A 23,661-nucleotide genomic window follows, 5' to 3' on the forward strand; every position below is an offset into this window, starting at 1 on the left:
CGCTGCCCAGAACAGCAAAATATATCTTTTTATTAGATACATTTTTTTCCATCTGGAATTCAATGGCTCAAATTCCAAATTTAGACAACTCTCCTCTGAATCTCAAGTCTCTCAGGTGCAATCTAATTGCACAATCTCGTTATTTCCTTCAATTTCATTCGATTTTGCATTCATTAATTATGATTTATTATCACTTTACAGGGAACAGTCACAGCGAGATCTTGTTAAAATCCTCAAAGATGTAATTGTTCCTTTTCTAAACTTACTGGCATTTTATTTTATTTTTCAACTTAACTACTACTTGGTTGCCGATAAAGCTCGAGAAAAAGGAAAATTAAAATGATGTTGTTGCACGAAGCCTCGTTTAGTGGAAATATCTTTTTGTTTTTATTGATTATTATTGTTAACATTGTTATTTGGTTATTTCGATGATATTAGATTCGCGGGAAAAAATGTTTGGTTGTTGAACCGAAACTTGGTGGCACCCTCTCTTTGATTATCCAAACATCTCTTCTTAAGGTAATTCACTTGTTTTATTTTTGCAACTCTAAATGTTCGAAGATGTCACAGTTTTAATTAAATACTTAAATTCAATCAGAAAACATTACTTTTCTTTTGATTATTGAAGCACTAACGGCTCCTCTGTTGACAAGTTCTATATTTTTGATATATTGTTATATATTCAGCCTGTTTCAGTACATACTTAAATTCAAAAAAGAAGAGGATATAACTGGATGATTCATCTTCTATACATAATTAAATATTTAAAAAAGATTGATAGAGAAACAATGTACATAAAGTATATGAGTATGGATGTGTTGTTGACTATGTTCAGGAATATGGGATTGAGTTGCGGCATCTTTCAGCGGAGTCAGTTCAGACTGATTGCTCCAAAGTGGTTTATCTTGTTCCTTCTCAGCGTGACTTGATGAAGTCCATATCTTCTCATGTGCATGATGATATCTCGAAAGGACTTCAAAGAGAGTACTTTATCTATTTTGTTCCTCGCCGTGAAATTCAATGTGAGAGGGTAAGCATCTATTACTAAACTGTTTATATTTATACCTATGTATATTGTTCACACAAACACCATAAATAATCTTCATCTCTGTGCAGATCCTTGAGGAGGAAAAAGTGCATCACTTGATAACCATAGGGGAGTATCCATTGTATTTAGTTCCATTGGATGAAGACATTTTGTCATTTGAACTGGATCTTGCGTACAAAGTACGAAAAAGTTGCCTTCTTTCCCACCCACTGAATTCATCTTGTGGTTCTGAAGAATAAGAACCAATTTTTATATGTGTGTTTCTTCATTGTAGCAATGTCAGGTTGATGGTGATACTGGCTCACTTTGGCATATTGCAAAAGCCATTCACAAGCTTGAGGTTAGCATTGCACTACTTATGTTATTTATTTGGGCTAGATAAGGATGATCAGATATCAAGAGTTTATAAAATAAGTTAATTAGCTTATCATATGATTAAGGATGCCCTAATTTCATAAAGCTCTATCGTTCTAAATTCAGTATTTTCCTGAATTAATCTTAAATATATACACATTGCAGTCTACTTTTGGAGTTATACCAAATGTGCGTACAAAAGGCAAAGCATCTGGTATTGTCTCTGATATTCTGGATCGCATGCATACGGAAGAGCCGATGAATTCACCTGATGTAATTATGGCCCCATTTAAAACCTTTTTTCCCATCCAAATATGAATTGATGCTTTTGCTTTTAAGTATTTATAAATGACTCGTGGCCTTGGTTTCCATTTTTTTTCTTCAGATGGCTTTATCAGAGATTAACACTCTCATCCTCATAGATAGGGAGGTGAGTCTCCCTTTTCAGTGAACTAAGTAATTTTCTGTTCTAGAATGTTTTTATCAAGATTAAGTGAGAAAGTTACTACGAATGTTTTAAGGAGAGCTACAAATTTATAATCCGATTCAAACCCAAAATTCTCAGCCTACCTGCTAATAGTTTACTATATTAAATTGGTAAAATTCATGTGAGCTCTAAGGTTACATGGTCTGTTGCCTCTCTCACTCTCTCTTGATAGTGAAATGGACTGAACAAATAAACCATAGTTATTATAACCTGAAACGTTGTAGTGCTTGTTTGCAGGTGGATATGGTTACTCCTATGTGTTCACAGCTAACATATGAAGGGCTACTCGATGAGGTAAGCTGATGCAAGCAGTGACAGTATTACAATTGAATATTGTTTAATATTTCCTTTGCAAAGCATCATGTTCATGTCTATTTGGAAGATCAGTCTATCTGGAGAAATAAAATTTGAAATTATGTTGCTTTATGAATAACAATTCAAAGGACTAGTGCTGTCTTTATTATAATATCTTTTGCTAACATCTAACTAGTTCAATTAATTTTTTCAAATAAAATGTTCTCATGAGGTAGCTTGTTGGTGGCATAAATTACTGCGAAAGCAGGAATGCCACTTTTGCAACGTACTGTCTGCAAGATATTACATGCCAAAAGGTCCCAAGTTGGTCCTGGAATGTAACTAAGAAATTCAAGCTCTCATGTCTTTTCTAAAACCTTTTCTCCTTCCCATTCTAGTGGATGTTTTGACTCTGTTTAGTAGTAAAGCACCTGTAATAGCGAGACTGTTGAACCTCCCTGTTTAATGGTTTTGAGTAATTTTATCCGAAATAGGTTGGTTGGATAGGAATCTAACGGAAGAGGTTTCCTAATCAAAATTGTAATACTTAACTCTTGTGGGGCAATCAGTGTTTCTATTATTAGATATTTTCTCTCTTAGTTGTATTTGATAATTCTCTCTCAATTATTTCTCTGCAGTTCTTGCACATTAATAATGGTTCTGTGGAGCTGGATTCATCTATCATGGGTGTTCAGCAAGAAGGAAAAAAGATGAAGGTCCCGCTTAATTCAAGGTGGAGTTAGCCTATGCTCAATCTATTTAACTGATTAGTTGTAGTAGCACTTTGATTCTTTTAAACATTGTGGTTTTGCCTGTGTTTTGATATATGGTCAATTGGTCATGGTTGGATTTGGCTTTTATTATAAGGCTCTTAAATCTGTGCCTTTGTTGCATTTGGCAAGTAATGTTGTCTTTGAGTCAATAGAACCAAACATGAATGTTTTAACTTCTTGTTATTTCACCAAGATTCCTACCCTCCTTTGTATTTGTCTTGATGGATAATGAATAAATTGAGTTATATTGGCTTCAGTTAGAACTCTAATTTCTCTTCACAAATAAAAGACTTTTAGCCAAATATTTTTTGTTTACTGCCTTGTTCTCTCCTCTTTTCTGTATCTAATGCTTATTTTAACTTTTAGTGACAAGCTTTTCAAGGAGATACGAGATCTCAATTTTGAAGTTGTTGTCCAGGTTGACCTGTTTTAATCAATTTCATATTTATTTTTCCAATTATCGCTTCCCTAAAGTTAATCTCTTCCAAGTTTCTCTTCTTAGTTGCCATATGATTGCAGGTTCTTAAGCAGAAAGCAACATCTATGAAAGAGGACTACACTGAAATTACCACAGCTGTAAGTGAATAAGGACCTGAACTATTCTCATGCCTCATATGTCATGCTTAATGTCATAACCTGACTATACTTCATAGTCAAAATCTTAGTGAAAGTAGTTTTTTGTGACACTATTTAAGTTTTCCCGTCACATTTAGAAAGTAGTCATACGCAAGTGGAAAGAATATTTGAATGGTTTATTGTACGAGTAAATCATCTGTTAAACTCTTCTCCTTTGTGTTCACTTTTAATGTATCATATTGTGGATGACTGAGTGGTTCAAATGGTTTCCTTCTGAAACAGTTGAAGATTCTTAAGTTCATATAATCCCTTTTGAATTTGATAAATGCGTACAGAGCCAAACAGTTTCTGAACTCAAGGACTTCGTCAAGAAGCTAAACTCATTACCAGAAATGACTGTGAGTAGGGTTCTTTGATTTTTGCCTATTGGGAGTTACATTGACTTCCTGTAAAGTGGTCTGGATGAGGTTGTAATTAGCTGCTGATTATTGCTTCAGAGACACATAAACCTTGCACAGCATCTCTCAACATTCACATCAAAGCCATCTTTTCTTGCAAAACTTGACATGGAACACACAATTATTGAGGCCTCGAGCTATGACATGTAAGTCTCACATGCTTCACCTGCAAATCTCACGAACTCAAAATGCGAGTCCTTGCAGTTCTCTGTTTTGTAATGCAACTATTACTGATTGCTCATAGCATTTTGTGGTGAACAAATTTATTCTCCGTTCTGAGCATATTGCAGCTGCCTATGGTTTAATTTTCTTTAAAAAACCGTTTCATCCTTACAGTATTTGGCATTTTTCTTTTTCTAGTTTCTAAACATTTGTTTCTGGCCTATAAATGCAGTTGCTTTGAATACATTGAAGAGATGATCCATAAGCAGGAACCTCTTGTCAACATATTGCGTCTTCTCATCCTATTTTCTGTAACTAATTCAGGGTTGCCTAAAAAGCATTTCGACTATTTGAGGCAAGCATTATTACTCTGTGGAAGTCGCTTTTAGTCTTGTTTTTGTTCTTTGATGTTGACTGTGTATGCTGATTTTTTACTGCTGACTTTTACAAATTAACAGCTATTTTTCTTCTCTGGTTTATTTCCTTATTCATGGTTTAGGAGGGAGCTTCTCCATAGTTATGGATTTGAGCACATGGCTACACTAAATAATTTGGAAAAGGCTGGATTGTTCAAGAAGCAGGTATAGAATAAGAGTGCATAAACAGTCATACTCATTTCCTTCGGTTTGTGTACTTGTCTAAACTATTATTTTAGTAAATTGTTTTGCATTTGACTCTTGTAGGAATCAAAAAGCAACTGGCTGACAGTCAAACGTGCTCTGCAACTTGTAGTTGAGGATACCGACACTGCAAAGTATTTTCTTCTCACTGATGCAATCTTTTCTGATAAATGAACTGTATATTTTTGCTACGAACTTATTTCAGTGTTAGAGGCTATGTTTCTGGGACTCATCTGTTTGGGGTGTCGTACCCCTGCCGACATGATCTGACATGGATTCTGACATAGGATACGGGTCAGATCCGATGAAGGCCGGCAGAACGGCAAGAAAGAAGAAAAAAATGAAAAAGAAAGGAGTGGGGGAAGGAAACTTTCAGAAAAGAAAGGAAAGAAAAAGATATGATTGAAATTACATTTATTGAGGAAAAACACATAAAATATAAAAAAGTAGGCTTATTTGAAAAATGTGTCCAAACTATACCTATTTTGTGCGTTAGGTGACTAATTTTTTGTTTTTGTTTTTGTCATAGTAGGTGTCTAAAGTTTCATTCCATAATCATTTTCAGGTCGTCCATTAAAAAATCATTATCCTCCATTGATGAGTTCTTCAAGCTTTGCAACTTATTTTTACTCAGCTTTCCATTACAAACAAAATTGAAGTGTTTTGGGAATAACTTTTGAGAGTTGGAGTCTTTATTCACTTTCACATTGATGAGTTTTTGCAATCAAAGTGTTTTTGGACAACTTTTTGGGACTTGAGGTTTTTGATTTCTCAGAAAACAAAGAGAGAAAGAAAGGTATAGATCAAAATTGATGCACAGGGAATATATGAGTTCATGAAATCAAAGTGTTTGGGACTTGAGATTGTTTGATTTCTCATAAACGTACCAATTTATAAAATTTTTCTTTTGTTTTTACGCTTGTTTTCCTATAAAATCAAAGGGGAGAAAGGAAGAAAGTGAACAGATGTCACATGTCATGCGTTCATTGGGTAATTTTTTTAACGGGTGACCTGGAAATGGGAACGAAATGAAACATTAGGCATTTACTTCAACCAAAAAATCTAGTCACATAAATAAAAAAATAGAGATAGTTGGACACTTATTTTTCAATTAAGTCAAAAAAGTAAAGTAAAAAGATAATAAGTTAAGTGACGCATGAAATAGGAAAAAAGATACGATATTTGGGTTTTAAGACCCAAAAAAAATAGATAATTAAATTAAATTCAAATAATAAAATAATAAATTTTAAATTATGTTTAGCTTTTAAAATTATTTACGATTGATAAATGAAATTTCAAATTTTTAAAGAATGTTTTTCATAAAAATAAAAGTGATATTATATATTTAAAAATTGATGTATCTACTTGAAAGTACCAATGTCCAGATTTTATATGGTGTCCCTGTGTTTGAAATTTCAAGATTAGATGAGTCCAACACTTAGATTCTTATTGTGTTCGACACTTGTGTCCTGAGTCCAGGCAACTTAGGTTAGAGGTTAGTTACTGCTCGTGTCTACCTGAGTCTTGATTGATATTAGTCACCATCCATCTATATGATTTAGAACCCCAACATTCCCCCCCAAACACCCCCCCACCACCACTGAAAGAAAGAGAAAGAAAGATGGATGGATTTTCTTTTTTATCGAGAGATTCTGTGTTATTGTTTTTAGTATTTTTGTAGTTTTCATGGTGCATTGTTTTTTTAAAATATTCTATAATGTTTGTTGTATATTTATTTGAGTGTTAGATACTGCTCATGGCTAGCTGAGCCTTGATTAATACGAGTCACCATATCAAATGTATGCTAATTATGGCCAATTCACTTCACAATGCTCGGAGCTACATGTAGCATGATCTGATGATAGAATTTATTTTAAATCTCATAGCATGATCTGATGGTATGAAGCCGTTAATTGTCCTCTTTCGCTTCCTGATTAAGAAGTTTTTTGGTGCAACAGTCCTGACGACATAGCCTATGTCTTTTCTGGATATGCACCGCTTAGCATTCGTCTTGTGCAAAATGCAGTTCGATCTGGATGGTAAGTTAAATCTGTTCAATTTCATTCTAATTATAGTATGTGATCTAGATATGTTATGCTTTACATTTTTCTTCCTTGTTGAGAATAAATTTGGTTTAGGTTCTTTGCTGTTGGTTATAGCTGTTCTAAATAGAAAAGGATGACTTAAATTAGTAGGATTTTGGTCATTTCCTTACTTGAGTTCCCAGCACAAGTCGAGGCACTGGTATAGCGGGAGATACGAAGAAGCAGTTTCAGAGTTTAGGTCATGATCTGAGAGCATTAATGAGATTCACCCGTTAGCGTTAGGATCTGAGTTTGAATTGGCTAGGAGGCATGAGTAGTGGTCAGTGTCAATGCTTTTGCTCTTACATATGTCTGTCTTTTTTGTGTTGATGAAAAATAATTGGTTTTAGCTTTCAATAGTCAATGACAACAGTTGTTAGATTTAAAAGAATTTTGTCCTCATCTCTTTCATCTGCAAGGATGTGGTAGTCTATTTGAAGATGGCTCCTTGTCTTTCTTCTATCTTGAAGGTCTAGTTATTTTTTAGCATTCTCTTACATTTGAATAGAGCAATTTTGTCAACCATTTTTTTAGTAAGCTATGAATTATGCGTTTAGATTTTACAATATCCTGCACTGCACTTTGTTATCATTTGGAAGTTGTAATGCAAAGCAAGTTCATAGAGGTTAGGCCTTAAATCAATATTGGATTAAATGAAAAGTCTATATAAAGTAGGCCATAAATCAATAGCAGACTAAATATGTTCCAAGTTTATAGAAAATGGTTCCTAAGCGATAGCAGACTAACTAGTGAATTTTGTTGGAGGATCCACCCCCTCCCAACCCCAAGGGAAAAGAAGAAGAAATTATCAATATTTATGAACTAACTGTGGTAGCATGGCACTGGAGACGGGGGCACAAATGTATAACTTAGAGTAAAACAGGTTGCGGGCAATGTGGACAACTGAAAAAAAAGATGAGGTTGAATATTTAGGGATGGCCAGAAATTGAAAATGCCATCTTGGAAGAGTTGAAGAATACAAATTTATTAAAGAGCACAAGTACTACCAAATAGAGAGAGAGATTAAGAAAATATGATAAGAGTGAAGAAAATAGAGAAAGAAAGGGGGAACGGGACTCGGGGTTGGGTTTGGGGTGGCTGTTGAGTCAACAAGGGAAAGAAGGTTTTTATTGTTTATTGCCTGATTTTCTTTTGTTGTTTGTGTTTACCAGTTAAGTGCTTTAACTAGTCAGGAATGTTCATCCAAGTCCCTTCATGCCTTAAATTTCTGAATGTACGTATAAAATTTCCTTACAGGCGTCCTATGGAAGAAATTTTGAAGCTGTTGCCTGGGCCGCATATTGAAACAAAAAGGGTAAGTAGACTTCTTGGATTAGTTTATTTACTTTATACTTTTTTGTTTGTTTTTTTTTTGTCTGATGTTTTTCAGTTTCAAATATGGAGCGACATTGCTCTGGAATTCTTTTAATAATCACCATCGACTTCTATGCACCAAAACTTGACTCCTCAAGAAAGTTTGTTCTTCAGTTATATTTTAATTACTTTGATAGCATGTTTATTTTTATAGGCTGGGTTCACTAGCAGTCCTTCATTCGGCACATTGCAGGGTGCTTCAAATGGCTTAGACAAGTAAGTGATATTTCCCCTTTTTGTTTGTCTCATAATTCCATTGCTGTACGACCCATTAAATAGTTTCATTTAGATGTATTTGTTGGAATTTATTCTGGTAATGAGATTTCTTCCTCGGTTAATTGCCCAAACAACCAGAATAACCAGGTAAAAATGATTGATGCTAGAAGGTACTAACAATGGGTATAGGGCAGTAAAATTGTGTCTTTCCTTTTTAGTTTAGTGAGTCGCTATAATGATAGCCAGTGATTGTATTTCCTTTAGTTAACGAAAACTCCACTATATGTGCTTTTAAGTTTTAAGTTGTGTTCTGTATTTCTTTGTTGACCTCTATAATTTGGGAATGTCTTCTCTGTTATTTCATTCATTTGCAGAAAAGCTAATGTTACTTGGTTGGGTCCTTGAGTTATTGCAGAATAGCAGATGGTAGGCGCTCCCTGGTACTTGTTGTCTTTATTGGAGGGATAACATTTGCAGAAATTGCAGCTCTTAGATTTCTCAGTGCTCAGGTATGTTGATTATTGTGTATATGGTATGTTCATTGTCGTACAGGTTTTGTTAATATTTCTTGCCATTAAACAGTCATCACTGGCATTATTGGGTCTTGTGTGTGTCGGCTTCTGGCATGTTTATTTTCTTCATGGATTTGGCATCTTTTGGTCATATCGCCATACCCCTGCCCTGATTTGTGTTAAACACGGGTGTTAGAGAAAAAATAAAACTGAAGAGTTGGGGAAACGTAGGTCATTTCTTCATGGAAATGCATAATATTTAAGTACATTGGGAAGCCGTTAAGTGTAATTTTTGGATTTGGGACATGGAGTCTCTGATGATGTTCTTTTCTTTCTTTTGTTGCATAGGATTTTGAGATAGCATTTTTAAGGAAGTTAATAACAAAAAACATTGATTGATTGTCTTAGGAAACGACTACTGTAAAATGTTTCTGAAGGCAATTGTATAGTCTCAGGTTTTCTATGCTTGGATTTGTCGGCTTAATTACATTGCTAGTACTTTAATGGGTTCTTATGAACCTTAATTTCTATATGTGATCATTGAAATTGCCAATGGTTCCATATTATCTCTTAATAGGCCCCTTGAGGTAATCTTAAGTTATAAGGTGATTAAAAATGTAGTTTCTTTCAGTGAGTGCTTGATCCAGAAAAGTTACGTTTTGTCGTTTGGTAAACTGTTTTTCATTGTCACATCTTATTTGAGCTTAGATTGAAGCTGTGTAGTTGATTATGCAATTTAAATTATTTTTATTTTATCATTATACATAATGTCTATCGACTTAAAATTCATTATTGAATGTCAACTTCCTAGTTCCCAATGTCAAGTGCTATATGTAGAAAGTAAGTTTTTTTGGTAAAAAGAATCATTTTCTATTCTCTTAATTTTCTGATTAAATCCATACAGAAAGAAGCCTGTTTATAGTCCAAGTACATAGAGACCTACTAGGACTAAAACTTATTTGTTCGTCCTCTACTTTATATAATATAAAGGCTATTTACACTTTAGATGAGATAAGACTTGGAATAATCTTAACTACTGATTACTACTAACATACAGTAATTAACCGTAAATAAAATATTTACATGACTCCAGTCTACACTTAATACAATTTTTTTTTTAAAAATATCTCAATTTCGTGCAATAATGGTAATTTTAGGTTGACAGTATATTTGAACTCCTCAGCGAGGGTTTAATCTTGTTTGCTGACATTAATTATTTCAAACTGTTCATCTTTCAGTGTTCAATATTGTTAAAACTAGGTTTATTGATCCGACCAGTTTGGTGATCTTATTGAAAGTTAGTTCCCTTGATATTGTTCTTTCTCGTGCAGGAAGGAATGGCATATGATCTGATTATTGGAACGACAAAAATCGTCAATGGTCATTCATTGGTTGAAACATTCTTTGAGACTTTCGGTTAAAGCGAATGTTTGTTCACTTATGAGGCTTTGCCTTTCCAATATTTCTCTTGAACATAAGTATGGCTTATCGGGCATCGAGGCTGTAAATGTGAAGTGCTTGGTAGGGACGAAAGCTGGTGAATCTTGTTGTGCAGAGCCAGATTACTTATGATTTATTTATTTGATTTTATGGTCGGAACTTTCCTTTTCGTTTTTCTTTTCATGAGAGTGACTCTGGATAGTATGACTGTAATGTGATGAAGATGAACAAACTTTCTGGCGGATTTCGGATTTGTCAGCAAGGTAAGTTTGTACTTTGAATAAACTTAAACTATGCTGAATCTTTGTAGGATGATTCCTTGGAGAAAAAGTTTCCTGAGTGTTGAGCCTTAGGGTTTCTTGTCCGTAAAATTAAATCAATATTTTCGATTTAATTCGAAAATTTTAATTTTAAATTGAGTTGTAAAATACAATTCGAATAACTCGAATAATCCAACATTTTTAACAATGAGTGAATTGATTTTAAGGTTTGAGTCGAGTCTCTTGATTTTGTATGATATAAGTATATTACATATGAAAAAAATATGAAGAAATTTATATTGTATACAGTTATAAAAGATTTATTAAATTGAAATTAAATAATATTATAAATATTTATAATTAAATTTAAACATAAATTTAAAAATTCTATTCCACTCAAAAAATTTCAAACCAACTTCAAATTATAAAATAAGAATCATTAATTTGAATAATTCAAAACAAAAAATTTAATTCGACTGAATCGGACGTTTGTTCCCTTATACATGCACAAGGTAGCAACAATTTCCGATTTGTGGTAATCATTATCTAGATCTCTTCACAAACCCAAACAATAATGATCACCTGCTATAACTAGTAACATCATCTTGCGAAGCCAATAATTTTTTAATTATAATTATTTTTAATACTTAGGTGATTATAAGATAGTATATGTTTAGTATATTTTTTAGTTATTGACAAACATATGCACTTTGCAAACATGAAGAAGTTAAGTTTTATCCTGAAGGCCACTATCCCCGTTTTTATATAATTTAAAAATATACATAAGTAAATATCAAATTAGATCTAATTTTAATTTATTTTGAGTTTACCTTCTTTATTTCTATGACTAATCTCATTTTCCATGGTTAGTTATACTTTGTATTTAGAAAAAAACACTTACCGTATCACTAATTTTTGCATGGTTCATTATATTCTATCATTTGATTCCGTCCCCACTTGTAAGCATAGAATTTTGAACCTATGGTCTCTAAAAAAATATTCCTAAAATTACTTGATGAGTTTATTTCTGAATTTTAATAGCTAGTAACAAAATGAAATACAACATCGATTAAGACATTTATCGTATCACTTGACCAACTTTAGCATACCACTTAAGCATGTTAATTTCACAAAATTCATTCAAAGAACAATCAAACGAGGATTCAATTTTATGTTTGAAATAATGTAATTTGCAATTATTCAATCATAGAACAGCTTTTCTAATCATACTTAAGAAATCAACCAGACATGTTATTCCTTCAAACAGATGCATCAAGGACCGAAATACACCCATACCCCTATGGAACGACCATCCTTAACAATATGCAAAAATCCATCCCTATGCCAACAAACACTCCGGTTCATCAAATTGCTGAAATTTCATTTCGATCCATTCAATCCAATTAAACATGTTTCTATAAATCTTGTTGACGTGAGAAACAAGATTGTGGTGGTATTTGATGGTTCACCCCTTTTATTTTAGGTGGAGACTTACAAGCTGTAGTTCTGTGAAGGAGATAGAAAGTAGATGATATGAAGAATGATGATGAACAGTAAGAGAAGTTGAAAGAGAGAAATAGAGAATTCAAGAAGATTTTTTCTCCGATCTCGGTGATTTATATACATGCCCTTTAGAGCTGGTGTTGGGCCCATGATGATTATCCGTAGGTTGGCAAGCTGAACAGATACTAGATTTAACTCTAGTGGATCAGTGAGTCTACTAATGATCATATCAAGAGACTATATCTGACTGAAAGATATAAAACTCCAACAGCTTCTATAATTACACAATTAGTGGAGGTGCGATTTGCGTGAAGATTCGAAAGAGGTACAACATTTATCTCCCCTTTAATTGAGGAAACATCATAAAATGACTTGAATTAAGACGCACAGAGAATTCCCCGGCATTAGTTAGATCATTTCTCATGAACCTAATATTATAATTGGCTTTTAATGACTGACAGCTCGTATGCGTGTCACTTTGTCATTGACGTAAATTAGAGGCGCGATTTCTAACCATTTGGAAGAGTTGTGTTTTAAGGAAAAAATTAAGACAATCTCTCTAATCACAGTTTCTTTTCTTTAATTTATAATTTGCCATAATTTTTCCTGTGAAATTTCTGTAATATATATTTGAAATTTCTTCTTAATACAATGAAGGAATTGACTGCGTCTGGTGGTCGGAGGTTGCTACCCTCAGTCAAAATGAGGCGAATAATATATTTATGAGTTGTGTTTGTGACGGGCAAACTACGGGTCTGGATTCGAAATTCCAAACGAACACACTTGCAATGTGGATTGAAAATGATTTTGTCTTTGTTTATTTTGGAGGTTGGGTTTCATCTCCCGACGCAACCTTTTTTTTTTTTTTTTTTTAAGAATGTGCTCAACACTTGTGAGTAGCTTTGACTTAACTGACCGAAGTTTCCTGGTAGATCATTATCGAGTATTTTATATCTTTCACCAACGAAAGAAGTGAGTATTACGAGCTAACATGAATTAACGACCCGAGATATTAAAATTGAATATCACACAACGTAAAAGATCAAATCCTTTTTTTTTAATTGGTAACCAAAATTAAACAGACGAAAATACGAGGGACCACTCGTGTAATGTACTCTTAAAGAAAACGAACTTATAAAAGTTAATATATTAATAATTTAATTTAAAAATAAAAATTTAATATATTATATTTTCAAGTTACTCGTAAGCTTTTTGAGTATGGTATCAAGTAGCTCACTTCAACTCGTTAAAAACTCGAGTCAAGTTCGAACTCGAATCAAGTTCATTTAATTCGAGTGTTGACCGAGCTTTAACCAGGTTAAATTCGAGTAACTAACAATTTGTCTCATCTATTTACATCCCTAACGAAGACGTTTCAAACCTGGGATGCTTAATAAGTTGAGCAACTCTTGAGTTGCTTGAACTTAACTCGGTAAAAACTCGACCAATACTAGACTCGGACTCGAGACCTTAACGAGTTGAGTTGAATCGAACAAGGCCTAAGTCGACTTTATTAGTTAATTTTTTTTTTATAATTTTTTAGTAATTACCTTAAAAAAGTATTTTATTCAAAAAAATTCTAAAAAATGATTACTAATTAGTTAATATATAATAAATTACCAATTAATAGTTATTATTAATTTACTAATTTAATAATTTGATGTATTTATGAATTGTTACTTTAGAGTTTAACCTTTAAAATTGTTTAATACACTCTTTTAATATTTTTTTTGTAAAATTTATTGATTTATATTTATATTAAGCTCTATATAATATTAGTAGATTTTACTTATAACTAAAAATTAAGGTAAAAATTTTGGAGAATTTAACGAGTAACGAGTCGAATAACAAATTATTTTTACGAACACGATTCAAGCGCCCAACTCACGATCTACTCGCTCTATAGTAACCCATGTTTCAGACAATATGGAGTAATGAGCCACATGATCAAACACAAACTGAACCAACTTACTGCCAATCAAACAATAGAAGATCAAAGATGAACGCTGAAGAATAGTCTTTTTTTTCTTTTACTTTATTTTCAGCCCCAAATCTCAACCACGTGGGGAAGTTCATTACTACTAATTTAACACCTGCAATCCATACTCATACAACAAGTAATTTAGTCTACGTGTATAACTTTCATTTCTCTTCTTTCTTTTGCCCCAAAAGCTGATTTTGATGACAAATAAGTGGAAGAAAACACTGAACCTGTTTTACATTTCTCCAGGAAGCATTGTATCTCCAGGTAGATCACAGAATCCAATACCCTGGAAACATGAAAATAATCCGATTTTAAATCATCGATATGCTAATAACTTCATCCATGAAAATACAATTTGTTGACTCTTGTTATCTGAAGTTTACCTCCCCTGTAAGGTGAGCCACACATCGTTTTTCAGCTAGCAATTCTGCTTCCGACTGCAAATCAGTTGGTGCGAAAAATGTAAGGATATCGGTGTCGGAGTGTAGAGAAGTAGTGTCTCGATTTCACTTTTAGCTCCACAAAATTAGTCAAAATAAAATACGTATCAAGTCCGGGGCTCGAATCCCGTTACGTACCTTTTTAATTCGCTTGACCAAATAGTCATCGAAGATCACTTCCTTGACGAGTTCATAATCACCATCTCCCTACAGAATGCAATTCAAATGATATTTAAAAGTCTGTCATAAATCTCTGATAAGAGTGAACAAAAAGATTTCAAGGAAAGATCGTAAAAATAATTCTCTGATTTCGTACTTTTGATCTGCATGGCATGCTGAAAACAATATCCTCCGCTATACCATACGAATTGCCATTGGTATAAACCTACATTTGCATTGTGAAAAGTGAGATAAAAATTGTAATTGGAACAAGCAAACCTAAATGAGGAATGAAGTTCAATGTTAATCAACTGAGATGGAATTTTTGTGTTAGCCATGGTATGTTTTTCAACATGCTAATTCATACAGGGAAGCTCTATAAAATATCCAGAAAGAAACTAATGGCTAATATCAAAGTTTTCTCATTGCATGTGTATATATTATATGTAAATGTGCATTTCTGTGCAATATTCTCTTCTTTTCGGTGGGTATTAGATTCGATGTAGTAAGGATTAAAGGAGATGGATCTCGAATATACAATTTAATAAGATGGTGTTATCAAAGACGGTAACATATTTTATAAGCGAATAAACTTACACCAGAAGAAAACCAATCCCCCTCTGGTGTCGGAATAATTAGAGACTTGATGCCATCAACTATTGACACAGCAGTAGATGCTGCTGAAGATCTTCCCCATTTCTGAATTAAAACACCACCTCTCTGCAAATCAAAATTCCACACAACTTAACAAATTTAAGGCCCAAATAGTTCATGAAATAACTTATTCAACATGGAATTTCAGGAATTTAGTAGAAATTGTTCCCTGTATTTTACCTTTTGGACCTTCTCAGTAAACTCCTCTTCTAACCATTTGTGATCCTTGATGACCTCCTTGACAGGTAAGCCCTTGATTCTGGCATTTAGGAAGTCCGGAACCTAGGATCGAATACGAACTATCTTATGACAACGTCTTCAGAACCTAGTTTATGCGATTTAGTGTTTACTACCTGTGTTGTTGAGTGATTTCCCCAGATGGTCATGTTCGACACTTGATCGTAGAACACACCTGCTTTTAGGGCAAGCTGCAGAAATCATTGCTTTTACGTAAAACTGTACTTTTTATTACAATATTTGAAGGTTAAAATTAATAACAAACTATTACAGAAACAGGTATTACTCAATCAATGCATATACCTGGCATTTCGCTCTATTTTCATCCAACCTAGTCAGTGCATGAAAATTCTTTGCAGGTATATTCGGAGCATTTTTCATACAAATTAAGGCACTGCATCAGAGAGAATAAGAGAACGATTAAAGGAGCCTAAAATAGTTAGGAATCAAGCACAATAAATCTATGTTACTCAGACTTGGGTGTGAGTGCTGAACGCAGGTATGTTCAAAATTTTCAAGATTTCCATGTATTTTAAAAGCCCCTGAAGGATCATATATATACCCATACTTATATCCAGATATAAGTGACAGGATATGACCTTTCAAGGATCCTCCAAATACATGGAAAACTCTAATAAAAAAAAACATACCTATTCCGGACACATCCCATATACGACACTTAAGACCAGAATCTGAGTAACATAGAGCTACGATGGCAAAGATCCGTACTTGGTATTGCAGGGATTGCCCACTACTATCACCTTCACATTAGGAGACGCACACGCATTGAGAGCTTTTCCCTACAATGTTAGAACCGTGGTCATGATAGCAGATTGATTTTAACATGTCATAACCAAACATAAAGAAATACACATAATGGACTAAAATTTGAAAGCACCTGTTCAGCAAATATCTGCCCATTGATGTCCAACAAGTCGGCTCGTTCCATTCCAGGCCCTCGCGGCTTCGCCCCAATCAGAAGAGCCCATTCAGCATCCTGGAACACTTCATATGGATCTATTCCGATACTAACCTCTCTCAATAAAGGAAACAAAGAATCTTCAAGTTCCATGGCCACTCCTGCATGCATTTGGTCATTAATTTGAAGAGAGTTGCAGCATTTACTGAAAAAAAGCCATTATATATCTTCCCTACATTCAGAGAGCATTAGCACAAAAATTTTCTCCATATTAAAAAGTTATTTAATGTCCTGAGTTTTTAACAATCTATGTTTCATAATAGCTTGGATGTGTATAGAGTCCATTGTCCTCGATACATTCTTTTTTTTCCTCGAGAGAAAGGAAACAGTTTTCCTTTTCTTGAAATGACATCTCGTTAGCCCAATATTCGTGATAAGAATACCTGAAGAACCATACCTTCAAGAGCCTGTACTGATCTTTCCGATCCCAATAGTTTCAGAGCGACAGGCTGATCAGGTCCAAAGACTTCACCAGATGCAATCTGGGAAAACCAAAACAACAACTTGGCAACTAAGTTACAACCCATTAAAATATCACCTACTGTAGTTTTAACTCCTGTAAAGAAACGACGATTTCACTAAAATGGACAGGTTAAAGCAAGATACTATTGGGCATCAAACTCCAAAATTATCACTGGATCATCATTCAGACACAGTGGATGTACAATGGGAAAGCAATGAGAAATGTGGAAAATTTGAAGCAACAGAAGATGATCACTGTAATTAAAATTGAATAATGCTCTAAAGGCAGTAACTATGATATTGTGTGCTGTTAAGATTCCATAAAATATATGCATTTCCTATTAAAGGACAGTCAGATCCACCCATACATCCAGATCGAACCATGCCTGTTATAGTAAATTTATTTTACCTCATATGCTACTCAACTTCACTGATGAACACAGTCTTTCAGTCATAAGAACCTTTTATTTTGTATAGTAAGTGTTATATAAGGGCATCAGCCATCAGCTAATGAACGGGTTAAGTAGCAAGCTGGATGATGATAAAGGTACAGAGGAAAAGATACAAATATATAACTAAAGAGCTTCAATGAAAATAAATGGGATTTACACTTATATGAAAGTTACTTACTTTGAAAAGAAGATGGTTAGAGATCATCCCGGCAGCACCAGAAACAGCTATGTTAATTAATTTCTTCCATAATTTTGTCTCCTCTTCCTGTTAACAATTAAAACAATGATAGACTAATGCCACCATGATTTAAATAGCTAAAAAAATGTATAAACATGGAAGATGATCAACTTGTGAAATGGGGAAAAAAATTATGTGACTGAATATTAGACTGCAAAACAAAAACAGTAAGTCGCCTCAATGATACAGTTCAACCACTAATCTTTTCCATCACAACCGATTATAAGAATCCGGTTCAAAACTATCGAGAGTGAGTAGAGTTCAACTTTATAAGTAACTAAAACTACATGACAATTAGTTAAAACAAGAATAGAAGTAATGAACATAATATAGACGAGACTGTTTATTTTGTTCAAGTTTAACCTTTTTCCCTACATGCTTACAGTTGCTTGCCTAAAATATTGCCATAAAGCAAAACTATAAATAATTAACGTATGACTAAAAGCCAAGAAATACAGAATTATTCTGCATATAAGGAAAACTATGCATATATATTTAATTTATTTCTGTTTTGTAACATACACTTCTTTTCTTAATATGGTATTAAACTAAAACTCACACTCAGATCCTGATAGCTTTGAAAGTAGCAAGTATAATGAAAAATACCGACACTAGTGATGGCACTAAGTTTGGATGTAAAATATATTACAATATTATATAAAATTAAAAAATAATAGAGGGAAAAAGCATACAGCTTGGAGATCATAGGTGAGGCAGAAGACACCATAACACTCACTCTTTCCCTTGGGACTCTCAGCTTGTACTGGTGTCTGGGTTTGAACTTGACTGAGAAGCAAAAAAAAAAAAAAAACCCCACCAAATTGTAAAGCAAGAAGATCCATAAAAAGAGTTCAAATTTCATAGTGAGAGGTAGCTTACTCTGATGTAACAGAGCATGAAATTGTAGGACTCCTGGTTTTGGGTAAAGGCGGGCGAAAAGAACGACGAAAATGATGAGAGAAACGTGAAGAAGAAGATGATGACGAGAGTGAGAGCTGTGAAGAGCGAAAACAGATTGCCGTTTCGGTACATGAAGTTGATAACTCTGTTACCGCCATTTACAGCACAGTGTAAGGTTCAGTGTGATTCAGAGAAACAGAGGAAAGGGAAGAAGGCTAAGAGTGAGTGGCAATGGAGGGAGGGGAAGATGCGTGGATAGATGGATTTGAAAAATGAGTATAAGGCCATGCAAACGACACTTGTCATAAATATCATCCAGAAATCTCAACTCCTGTCTTTTGGATTGTATATTTGGAAATCCATGGGCTGGACTAACTTATAATTCAGTCAAGTTTAATTAGGATAAGTTCAGGTTTAATTTAATATATATATATATATGACTAAACTATGTGGTTAGTACCTAAACTTTCACTTTTGATCCGATTTAGTATCTGAACTTCCAATTATTTTAAAAACATATATAACGTTTAGTTTTTATTTTATTTTAGTACTTCGTTAAGCTGACGTGACATTTTTAACTATTTTCTTCATTTTTAAATTATTATTTATATTATTATTTAATTAATTTTACGCAACTAATAAGGTGGTGGCACGTGAATTATAATATTTATTCATCATAAAATATAAATTTTAAATTATTTAAAATAAATATTATAACAATATATATTATATCATAAGTAGTTTAAAATTATATTTATTTAATAATTTAAAATTTAAACTAAAATTTTAAAACATAAAATTTAAAATTATTTATATTTATTTAATTATTAAACTTTCAATTTAAAATTATTTATTAAAATAATAATTTTAAATATTTATTTAATTATTTTTATTTCTAAATAAAATGAAAATTGATTTAATACATACAAAAATTATTATTTAAGTTATAAAATTATTAAATTAAAATTAAATAATCTTTCATTTTAGTTTAAAATAAAAAATAATTATTTATATATTTTATAAAATTAATATTAATTTATTTTGAAAATTAAATTTATGATATTTATTTATGATAGAATACAAGTTTTAAAATTAATTAATTAATTATATTTGAAATTATAAGGATAGAATATTAATTTTAATTTGATATTATTATTTATTTACTTAAATAAACAAATAAAATAATAATTTTAAATAATTGTTTAATAATTTTCTTATTTCTAAATAAAATTAGAAATTATTTAATTTTAATTTAATATTTTTATAAGTTAAATAATAATTTTAGTATGTATTCTAATGATTTTCTTTTATTTTATAGTGATAGTTTAATATAAGTTAAATCTATGCTTCGGCAAATTACTACCTATGTGATGCTTGGCCCTGATGGTTGGGCGATTACCTTTTTTCCAAGGTCTCCCAGATTCAATTCCTGGTATTGTCACATTTAAGGAGAGTTTTCCTTTGTTTTATTTCTAATATGGTGGTCACCACCTTATTAGTTGAATTTAAAATTGATTAAATAATAATTAAAAATATCACATTGGCTCTACCGGTTTTAACGACAGTGTACTAAATTGAAACAAAAAAATGAACGTTAGGTACGATTTTAAAATAATTGGAAGTTCAGGTACTAAATCAGATCAAAGGTTAAAGTTTAGGTACTAATGGCGTGGTTTACCCTTTTATTTATATTGAGTAAGTACAAGGTAGTATATGATTGAAGATAACTCTAAAAAACTCTCAACCATTTAACACTTAAAGCTCGCATCCCTGATATTTATGATGCTTGAATCCAAGACCTCAAGGGAAAAAAATATTATGGCACTTGTTGATGAAAACATCTATATTGTGACGGCTATAAGCGGTTCATTTTTTTTATTTGAATGAAAAGTCGTAGTTAATTATTCGTATTAGAATTACATGTGGTTAGCATCATTTGGTTTAGTAAATCTCAAGAATCCCAAAAGTAAACTTCAGGAGGAAGAAGAAAAAAGAAATCCCTTACTTAGTCTTGATCGAGGGTTTTATGATAACTTGTAATTGTATGTGCTTAGAATCACGATAAATACTTATAGATTGATCGGTTGAATAAATATGATCATGAAACAATATATTTGATCTTACAGATTATGCAAACCTGATGATAGCCATATTAAAAAATATATAAAGAGAAAATGATTGATTAAAACTTTGGATTTGTGGGGAGTTTGCAATTTGGGGAGAATTTATTCTCTTCCATGATGTATGATGTTACGGTCCTTAAAACATCTATTTGAAGATAAGAATTGAGTGGGTAAAAAACATACCAACAAGCTGTTTGATTTTTATATGTACAACGAATTATTGGACTAAACCAATACTCCAAAGTCGTGTCTCTATCTCATTATTGATTTTTGGCGTCACTTTTAACTAGGTGTTACTAGAGATGTGCTTAAACCCCTTGAAATTTCTTTGTCAAAAGCCCCATATTATACCAACACAAGAAAATTACACCTTCGCATGCTATTGTCATTGAAGGTTCTATCGCCCTTTAGTATCATTTTCTTTTTTTAATTCTGTTACCACATGTGAATCGATAAATTTGTGAACCTTAATACCGCCTGCGTACATTAGGAAAATACCATGTTTCAATTAAGCATACTTATTGATTTCTTTATGCCACACTAAGTTTGAGACTTAGTGTATGTATGTTTTATTCACATATAGGTGAATCGAAGGGATCGTGACTAGTCAGAACAGTTACATCACTTATCAAGGGCAACCATAAGCATTCACAATAAGCAAGTTTTCTTTTGTGTCTTTGGAGAGTATTAGTGGAATGTATACATGTGATAGTTAAAATACTTGACATTGGCTAGTCATTTCATTTGAGGATTTGTAATGGTCCCTAAAGACCCTTATTTGAATACTTTGGTATTGATAGAGGCCTTCTTGGCATGCTTAGATTATATTAGGGGTGGTTAAGTTTAATGGTGTTGGGTATCTACATTTTACCATTAAAATTTAGAACTGTGATTGAAATTTAGCTTTATTTTATTCTTTTACTAACTAATACGATGATTAAATTGGTTCATTTAATACTAAAGGATCTAGTTTGAATGTCTCTATAATATAGGGGTTAAATCAATACAATGCTTATAATAAAAGGACCTGATATGTATTTTCACCAATAATTTTTTAACCTTTAAATCGGAGTTAATTACTCTTTTTTTGATTAAGAGTTAATTACATTTAAATACACTCAAACTATAACCTTTTGGATATTGTAACAGCGGTATCAATACAATTAATGTTCAATAAGATTTTTATATAAAATTAAATAAATGAAAAATATAAAATTATTAGAACGTTCGTACTTCCCGAAGAGAATAAAATAAATAGAGTATATCGAGGAGAGCATCCTCTATTGGGATTAACTAAACTTACATCATTAATATTGGGTTTATCGACCACCACTATTACATATATCCTAAACTAAACTAAAAGTTTATTAAAGCCTTTTGCTTTGGCTTAGCAAATTAATCAGAAGAAAACGAAAAACATGTCAGGAAAAGAGTCTAGGGCCGTCCCCATCAAGGAAGAATCCGGCAATTCTCGGCCTCCGATCAATCGGAGTGGCTTTGATTCGAGCTCCGGAATTTATAGTTCGGTCCATCAACTTCCCGACCATCTCAAAGTTCCCTCTGATCCCAACCTTGACATTGTTTCATTTGTGTTATCTCAGTTCCCTCGTCCTCATGTTGCCGAATCAAAACTCGCATTCATTGATTCGGCAACAAATCAGCACCTCACATATGCTCAACTTCATCGATCGGTCCGATCGCTTGCCGGCGGCCTTTACCACCTCGGAGTCTGCAAAGGTGATGTTGTGTTCCTTTTGTCCCCTAACTCACTCTTGTACCCAACAATGTGTCTTGCAATATTCTCAATCGGTGCAATACTCTCACCTGCTAATCCGATCAATACCCCTTCGGAGATAGCTAAACAAGTTCTCGACTCCGGTGCTAAGCTCGTGATCTCAACTCCTGAAGAGCTACATAAATTCGAACGAATTCGAGTGCCTACAATTGTCACATCAAAAAAATAAGGATTCGTTATCTATAGAAGAATTGATTGAATGTAACGATCCACATGAAATACCCAAAATTACGATCAAACAATTCAATACCGCAGCTATATTATACTCTTCGGGTACCACCGGAAAAAGCAAGGGTGTTGTATTAACACATTCAAATTTAATAACAACGGCTAGACTTGTAAGATGGTTTGCAGAAGGAACATTATCTACAAACGATATATTTTTTGGGATTCATACCCTTTTTTCACATATATGGACTCGCGTTTTTCGGGTTCGGGTTATTGTGTTGCGGTATAACGAATGTGTTGATGCAGAGATTCGATTTCCAGGAAATGGTGAAGACGATTCGGGTTCATAAAATTAACAATGTGGCTGCAGTCCCCCCAGTGGTGCTTGGCCTGGTGAAACACTGCAAAGGCGATAGCAGCTTGGCAACGCTGAGAAGGATTGGGTCAGGGGCAGCACCATTGAGCAAGGAGTTGACTGAAGCATTCAGGGCACAGTTTCCATGGGTGGAGATGAGACAAGGATACGGGCTAACCGAAAGCTGCGGTACCGCGACGGGGTTCGTTTTTGATGACGAAGCCAAGGCTCATCCAGGGTCATGTGGGGCATTGTTGCCGACTTTTAGTGCCAAGGTGGTCGATATCGAAACCGGTTCGGCTTTGCCACCTTACAAGGAAGGAGAGCTATGGTTAAAAGGGCCTTCAATCATGAAAGGGTACTTAAGAAACGAGGAGGCAACGAATGCAACGTTGGATAAAGATGGGTGGCTTAAAACTGGGGATCTAGGTTATTTTGATGAGGAGGGTTTTGTTTATATTGTTGATAGAATAAAGGAGCTTATCAAGCACAATGGGTATCAGGTAATTTGATTTGAATCTCTTTTGTTGTAGCTCTAATTTGAACAGCAGAGT

General features: G+C 33.3%; 2 protein-coding genes, 1 long non-coding RNA gene and 1 pseudogene across 6 annotated transcripts in view; 2 read left to right on the forward strand and 2 right to left on the reverse strand.

Annotated features, from left to right (window-relative positions):
• LOC120217953 (vacuolar protein-sorting-associated protein 33 homolog) lies at positions 1 to 10,735 on the forward strand. Of its 4 annotated transcripts, XM_039214982.1 has the most exons (22): positions 1 to 115; positions 202 to 241; positions 439 to 519; positions 836 to 1,030; positions 1,117 to 1,227; positions 1,323 to 1,388; positions 1,568 to 1,675; positions 1,788 to 1,832; positions 2,127 to 2,183; positions 2,822 to 2,916; positions 3,323 to 3,374; positions 3,476 to 3,532; positions 3,868 to 3,930; positions 4,030 to 4,136; positions 4,385 to 4,507; positions 4,652 to 4,733; positions 4,836 to 4,906; positions 6,731 to 6,811; positions 8,114 to 8,171; positions 8,385 to 8,446; positions 8,862 to 8,955; positions 10,290 to 10,735. In XM_039214982.1, the coding sequence occupies exons 1-22, from the start codon at positions 63 to 65 to the stop codon at positions 10,377 to 10,379; spliced, it is 1,791 nt and encodes a 596-aa protein (XP_039070913.1). In that variant the 5' UTR covers positions 1 to 62; the 3' UTR covers positions 10,380 to 10,735. The 4 variants fall into 4 exon arrangements, 3 of the variants coding, with proteins under 3 accessions (XP_039070913.1, XP_039070914.1, XP_039070915.1); XR_005525206.1 differs by lacking the exon at positions 8,114 to 8,171 and having other exon boundaries at positions 10,290 to 10,338; XM_039214983.1 differs by lacking the exons at positions 8,862 to 8,955; positions 10,290 to 10,735 and adding an exon at positions 8,565 to 8,778.
• LOC120217958 overlaps positions 6,615 to 23,661 on the reverse strand; it is a 21,832-nt gene continuing 4,785 nt past the window's right edge. The window contains exon 3 of the long non-coding RNA XR_005525207.1: positions 6,615 to 6,627. This is a non-coding gene — a long non-coding RNA (uncharacterized LOC120217958). The remainder of the gene's footprint in view (positions 6,628 to 23,661) is intronic.
• Positions 14,239 to 18,906, reverse strand: LOC120217956 (malate dehydrogenase [NADP], chloroplastic-like). The gene is made up of 14 exons (XM_039214985.1): positions 18,646 to 18,906; positions 18,459 to 18,552; positions 17,707 to 17,793; positions 17,012 to 17,096; positions 16,534 to 16,715; positions 16,365 to 16,435; positions 15,939 to 16,029; positions 15,752 to 15,826; positions 15,579 to 15,680; positions 15,342 to 15,464; positions 14,902 to 14,970; positions 14,724 to 14,792; positions 14,529 to 14,582; positions 14,239 to 14,431 (listed from the first exon to the last, which is right to left on the reverse strand). Exons 1-14 carry the CDS (start codon positions 18,822 to 18,824, stop codon positions 14,378 to 14,380), a joined length of 1,335 nt encoding a protein of 444 aa, XP_039070916.1. The 5' UTR covers positions 18,825 to 18,906; the 3' UTR covers positions 14,239 to 14,377.
• The window catches only part of LOC120217954, a 3,259-nt pseudogene continuing 1,805 nt past the window's right edge, over positions 22,208 to 23,661 (forward strand).

The sequence above is a fragment of the Hibiscus syriacus genome, unplaced genomic scaffold (assembly GCF_006381635.1).
Source record: "Hibiscus syriacus cultivar Baekdansim isolate YM2019G1 unplaced genomic scaffold, ASM638163v2 tig00110194_pilon, whole genome shotgun sequence".
Lineage (NCBI taxonomy): Eukaryota > Viridiplantae > Streptophyta > Magnoliopsida > Malvales > Malvaceae > Hibiscus > Hibiscus syriacus.

Excerpts from the sequence above, each read along its gene's own strand:
- LOC120217953 (XM_039214982.1), top strand. The coding sequence starts at position 63 with ATGGCTCAAATTCCAAATTTAGACAACTCTCCTCTGAATCTCAAGTCT. Across the intron at positions 3,533-3,867 it reads ACACTGAAATTACCACAGCT|AGCCAAACAGTTTCTGAACT; the intron begins GTAAGTGAATAA and ends AAATGCGTACAG. Across the intron at positions 8,956-10,289 it reads TTAGATTTCTCAGTGCTCAG|GAAGGAATGGCATATGATCT; the intron begins GTATGTTGATTA and ends TTTCTCGTGCAG.
- LOC120217956 (XM_039214985.1), bottom strand. The coding sequence starts at position 18,824 with ATGGCGGTAACAGAGTTATCAACTTCATGTACCGAAACGGCAATCTGT. Across the intron at positions 18,553-18,645 it reads TCATGCTCTGTTACATCAGA|TCAAGTTCAAACCCAGACAC; the intron begins GTAAGCTACCTC and ends TTTGCTTCTCAG. Across the intron at positions 16,030-16,364 it reads GGCAATCCCTGCAATACCAA|TGCCTTAATTTGTATGAAAA; the intron begins GTACGGATCTTT and ends TCTCTGATGCAG.